This window comes from Primulina huaijiensis, chromosome 9 (genome assembly GCF_012295235.1).
Source record: "Primulina huaijiensis isolate GDHJ02 chromosome 9, ASM1229523v2, whole genome shotgun sequence".
In the NCBI taxonomy this organism is placed as follows: domain Eukaryota; kingdom Viridiplantae; phylum Streptophyta; class Magnoliopsida; order Lamiales; family Gesneriaceae; genus Primulina; species Primulina huaijiensis.
Window position 1 is genome coordinate 22,504,161 of NC_133314.1, and position 5,825 is coordinate 22,509,985.

Consider the following 5,825-nt stretch of genomic DNA (forward strand, 5'->3'; position numbering starts at 1 on the left):
TTCTTCTTGATTGGATACACCCAACATCTCCTAGAGAAATCATCAATGAACGAGACAAAGTATCTCGCTCCTCCTAGGGATACAACCGGTGCTTGCCAAACATCCGAATGAATCAGCTCCAATATGCTTTTGCTCCTGGCAGTAGAAGTGCCAAACTTTAATCTGTGTTGTTTACTGGTAACACAATGCTCACAAAAGGGTAGTGACACTTTTGTAAGTCCCGGCAACAGCTTCCGTTCTGAGAGAATTTTCAACCCCCGTTCTGACATATGCCCGAGCTTTCTATGCCATAACACTGTTAATTCTTCTCCTGAACCATTTGATGCAACAGCTAGTTCTGCCTCTTTGTGTGTTTCTCCCAAAAGTACATACAGATTTGCAGCAACCTTTTCCGCCTTCATAACCACAAGCGCGCCTTTCACAATTTTCATGATCCCGTTCTCGATCCGAGTTTTGCACCCGATGTCATCCAATTGCCCCAAGGACAAAAGATTTTTCGTCAGTCCTTTCACATGTCGTACCTCCTGTATGGTGCGAATGGTGCCATCAAACATTTTAATTTTGATAGTACCGACCCCAGCGATTTCCAAGGCATGATCATTTCCCATGAATACAGATCCTCCTGAGACTGGTTCATAATGATCAAACCATTCTCTCCGAGACGTCATGTGCCACGTCGCTCCTGAATCCATAATCCATGTGTCACAAAATTTGTGCCTGCCTTCTGCAACAGTTGCTGCTTCGCTGAATAATATTTCACCACTGCCTGAAGTACTGGCCACATTTCCTTGAGAACTTTTTTCAATACTCGTACACTCTTTCTTGAAGTGCCCTTTACCGCCACATTTAAAGCAGTAAATATTTTTCTTCTTACTTCTCGACTTTGATCTACCTCGTCTTTGGCTCCCACTGGAGTCACGGTCCATAAATCTTCCTCTTATCATCGGTAAAGCCTCTGCCTGCTTCGATGTTACCAACCTATCTTCCTTATTCTTGCGCCGGCTTTCTTCTCCGAGAACCGCAGTTAAGACATCATCGAATCTTAGAAAGCCCATAAGAATATTGTTGGTTATGTTGATGATAAGTTGATCATATGAATCTGGTAGACTTTGAAGTAGAAGCTCCGCACGTTCATTTTCCCCTATTTTATGCCCCATGGAAGTGAGTTGGGCAAATAGAGTATTCAGTGTGTTGATATGGTCGGTCATCGATGAAGATTCCGCCATCCGAAGAGTATAAAGTCTTCTCTTTAGGAAAATCATATTGTGTAGGGACTTGACCTCGTACATCTTTGTCAGAGTATCCCAGATAACTTTGGCTGTTTTTATCTCAGAGATACTTGACAGTACTTCGTCTGCTATAGCCAAGTGCAGATTGGCAACAACATTATCATTCATCTCATTCCACTTTCCATCATCCGTAATCTCCACCGGTCTATCTCCAATAGCCGCCAAGCAATTCTCCTTTCTTAAAACTGCTTGTATCTTTATTTTCCACAGCATAAAATTGCTTCCGTTGAACTTTGCTATCTCGTACCTTCCCGCCATTATGTCTACAAAAATTTTAGTAGACTGGACAAAATAATCCCGCCTTAAATAAAAAAATCTCAAAAAATCTTTTCTGATGTGGAAGATCAGTCTAGGCTGCAACCACAGAGCATACTCAGAATTTTAAGAAATTTTAAACCATGGCTCTGATACCACTTGTTGGTCCCACGTGCGGAATTTGAGATAATAAAACCCGAAAATAAAGAATAAATTGGACACCGAGATTTACGTGGAAAACCCCTAAAAATTATTAGGGTAAAAACCACGGGCAAGATGAAAAGAATTTTCACTATAATATTTTGCGGTGTACAACTCACTCACTGTGTTTCCAAAGAGAACACACTCTCTTAATACAGGAGAACAAACACCTCACAAATATTATAGAATATTATAAGATGAGAGAAAACTCGAAGAAGGGATGATTTCAGAATGAAGGGAGGAGCTCTATTTATAGAGCCCTTTGTCCGTGTGAATACGCGTTAAAAACGCGTATTCATATTTCCGTCTGAAATATTAGTCAACCCACGTTTAAAATTCAGCTGCCTTTTCTTGACTTTTCAACCGACAGAACTAATAAACATCTGTATAAATGTAATCGAGTCGAATCGAACCGAACTCTTGAATGTTTGAGCTGGATTCGTTTATGATCGAGCCGAGCTCGAACTTTATTTAACGAATATATTCATGGCTCAAGAGCTTATTCAATCTTTTATCGAGCCTAAACGATTTCATTAAATTCATTAAAAAGTAAATTATATATTCAGAGAAAAATATAACATTCTTTTTAAAATTTGTAAATTTATTATAATAAATAACTTTAATAAATTTTTTTTATATATTTCGTAAGTAATTAATGTGCAAAATCAATAAATCAAATATCAAAACTATCATTCTCATCTAAGAGATGACTCATGAACTTACCAATGTCACGAGCTGGATATTGTACAACTTGAGCTTGATTTGTTTATCTTAATGAACCTCATTAAACGAGTTCAAATGAGATTTTATTCGAATCAAACTTGGAATAGCTCACAAATAATTTTGTTTATTTATGTCCCTTTACATTTCTAGATTATATTGAATTAATTTCCGCATTGACATATCCGCGATTCTGTCAACTATAATAAACAAAGCCATGTATTCGAAATATTTAATTAATTCACTGATTAATAATAATTAACGATATGATATATATGCCTAACATGTAGAGTTACGTGCGAAGCACTTTACGAGGTTAACTCACTTGAACTGCATTAAAAAAAAATCAAACGATATATACCACTTGACTTTAAAAAATAAAAAATTAGGCTCGATTAAACACACAGAATGAGACTCTCATCTGCATGATAAAGAATTAAAAAAAGAGTACGTCTCTTATTAGACGGTCTCACGAAATCTTTAGCTGTGAGACGGATCGACCCTACCGATATTCACAATAAAAAGTAATATTTTTCATTGATGACCCAAATAAGAAATATGTATTACAAAATACGATCCGTGATATCGTCTCACATAAATTTTTGCCCTTTTTTAAATATCATTTTACTGGCTCCATGGAAATTATGCCTTTTTTTTTTTGTAAAAATACCTTGCAATAATAATAACAATAAAATAATGATTATATTTTGATTAGATAAGGTGGAAGGTAGGATATATAATAACATAGTAAGAGCCATAGTTTTATTTGTAAATAGTTATTAACTTCTTATTATTAATTAAAACAATAAATATAAGCTATATATAAAAATGTAAAATTTATTAATATTTAGATGTGATATTGATATTAAAAATCCATTAACAATATGATATTGTATCTTGTAAATCCTTGTCATATTAAATATATGTATGTAGTCACTATTAAGTACAGATCGATTCGATGTATAATAAAATTTTTTTTATCTCATAACATTAATTCATGAGACGATAATTATATATGAATTTATGTGTGTGTATGCATAAACCATGACAATTAAGTGACAACTATGCTTATCAACATATTAATTAATATTACTCGATGCTAAATTCCCAGCTTTCTTTTGTCTTATTTGTGGGGTACACCACTGGGGTCTCATCTAATCTAAAACTCTCTCCTATATATATAGGCTATAGCCATATAAAATTTAAAAAATAATAACGAGTAATGAATTGACAAAGAGATAAAAAATAAAATTTGTCCACTCTCAAGAAAATGGGAGAACCAGAGACCCTTCCTGATCAAATTCTTTCATCACGTAGCAGTGGAAGAAGACGAAGCACCGATTCTAACTCACCTGAATTCGAGTTTTGTATGCTTCGGAACCCATCTTCTCCTCAGCCAAATATCCTCTCTGCCGATGAGCTCTTCTCCGACGGTTTCCTCCTCCCCCTGCACCTCCTCAACCTATCCGATGACCCTACTCCTCCGCATACGATGAGTGCTCCCCCTGAAGCAACCGGATCGGATCAATTCCAGGAGAATCAAGCTTCGATATTAATTGAATCGGATGACCTGTCAGCTAATCCTTCGTTCACTTCCTCAAAGCGTTGGATGGATATTTTTAAGAAAGGCGAAAAGAAAAGCTCGCGTTTATTCAATGGCGTGAATGCAGATGATAGTAGTAAAGATAAGGCTATTAACAGTAACAGCAAAGAGAAGAAGCGAGAGAAGAAGAATGGTGTTGGTTCGATTAAAGGAGCAAGCGCCGCGGAGCTGAATATAATAAACATATGGCCTTTCTCGAGGAGTATATCTGCCGGAAACAGCGCAGCTCGCCCACGATCGGCGGCCGCGAATAGGAAAGTGAGTAGCGCACCGTGCTCTAGGAGCAACTCGCGGGGTGAGTCAAAGTCCAGGAAATGGCCTAGCAGCCCGAATAGAGCCGGAGTTCACTTGGGAAGAAGCAGTCCTGTTTGGCAGGTTCGCCGCGGCGGAAGTGGGCGGAGGTCGGCTACCTTCGTGAAGAATCCTCAAAAGGCCATCGGCAAAAATGGGAATGACAGCCGCCGGAGAACGTCCCCCGCTGAATCCGTCGGTGGACGTTCTAATAAAGCTAGAGTTTTGAGTTTAAACGTCCCCATGTGCATTGGCTACCGACATCAATTGAGCTGTAGAAGTGATGAAAATAGCGCCGTCGCTGTTTCCACCGCGCTTACTGGTGGTAATGTCGGCGGCGATGGAGTTCGTGGCAGTTATTTATTCAACGTCCGAAGTCTATTTTCCAAGAAAGTATATTAAAAAGAGTTAAATGCATTGAAAAAGCCTTTTTATTGATTTACCATAAATTTCTCGACATTTTCCCTGTATGTCCTAAATATTATTCATAATTATTTTATGTCTAAAATTGTGAGAGTTGACTAGTTGTTGTCAAACGATGAGCTAGGAAAAATGTCCTGAATTGGANGTCATGTTTACAATAAAATATAAAATAATATTTTTGACATAAAAAATAATATTTTTATATACGATTCAAAAAAAATATTTATATCACAAAATTGATATATGATATTGTTTTACATGAATTTTTGTGTTTTATTATCGTCTTTTATATATTATCATATCTTAACAATCACTCTTATCATCCTAACAAGCCAACTACATAGCCCAAATAAGATTTAGTGTCTCAACAACAGTAGACCGTGCTTGATTTTCAGGCCCTATTTTTGTTTGAGAAAGATTTTTTTTTTTGTGATTAATAATAATCTATACTATTACATTAAGTATGAGGCCCTAATAATAACCGCTCTACGAGGACACCAACTTTCTTTCCTGTTTTACCCTTTTTAATTGTTTATATTTACTATTTACTATTTTATTATAGTTGAGTCCCTAATAATAACCGCTCTATTAGGACACCAAATTTTTTTCCTATTTTATCCTTTCTTATTTTTTATATTATATTTTTTCTTAACAAATAATATTATATTCACCGTCATAAAGAAACTGCTCACGTGAAAAATAATATTATTTCTTCTCCAAACTAGCCACTGTGAAAAATAAACTCTCTTTTTTATGTTGTGACGTCATTATGTTGTAATATTATGAATATTTAATATATTAGCCACATGTATTCAGGACACACGCAACGCGTGTGCCACGGTTACTAGTAATAATAATAAATGTCCAAACTTTTAATAATGTGACTGCCTATATAGATGTATATTATAATAGTTATATATTTCATCAAATGTCATAAGATGCAGTGAATAATGTGCAGTATCGTATGACAGTTTCTAAGACAAAAGTTACATGATGAAGCATGCCGTGTTGCGTTGCTTCCTTTATTTATTTATTTAATCCAT

At 35.9% G+C, this 5,825-nt stretch overlaps 1 protein-coding gene across 1 annotated transcript; it reads left to right on the forward strand.

The window, feature by feature from the left end:
• The first annotated feature begins 3,663 nt into the window (after positions 1–3,663).
• Positions 3,664–4,920, forward strand: LOC140984837 (uncharacterized). Its single transcript, XM_073452491.1, has one exon. The coding sequence runs from the start codon at positions 3,736–3,738 to the stop codon at positions 4,759–4,761; it is 1,026 nt and encodes a 341-aa protein (XP_073308592.1). The 5' UTR covers positions 3,664–3,735; the 3' UTR covers positions 4,762–4,920.
• Positions 4,921–5,825: the final 905 nt, after the last annotated feature.

Excerpts from the sequence above, each read along its gene's own strand:
- LOC140984837 (XM_073452491.1), top strand. The coding sequence starts at position 3,736 with ATGGGAGAACCAGAGACCCTTCCTGATCAAATTCTTTCATCACGTAGC.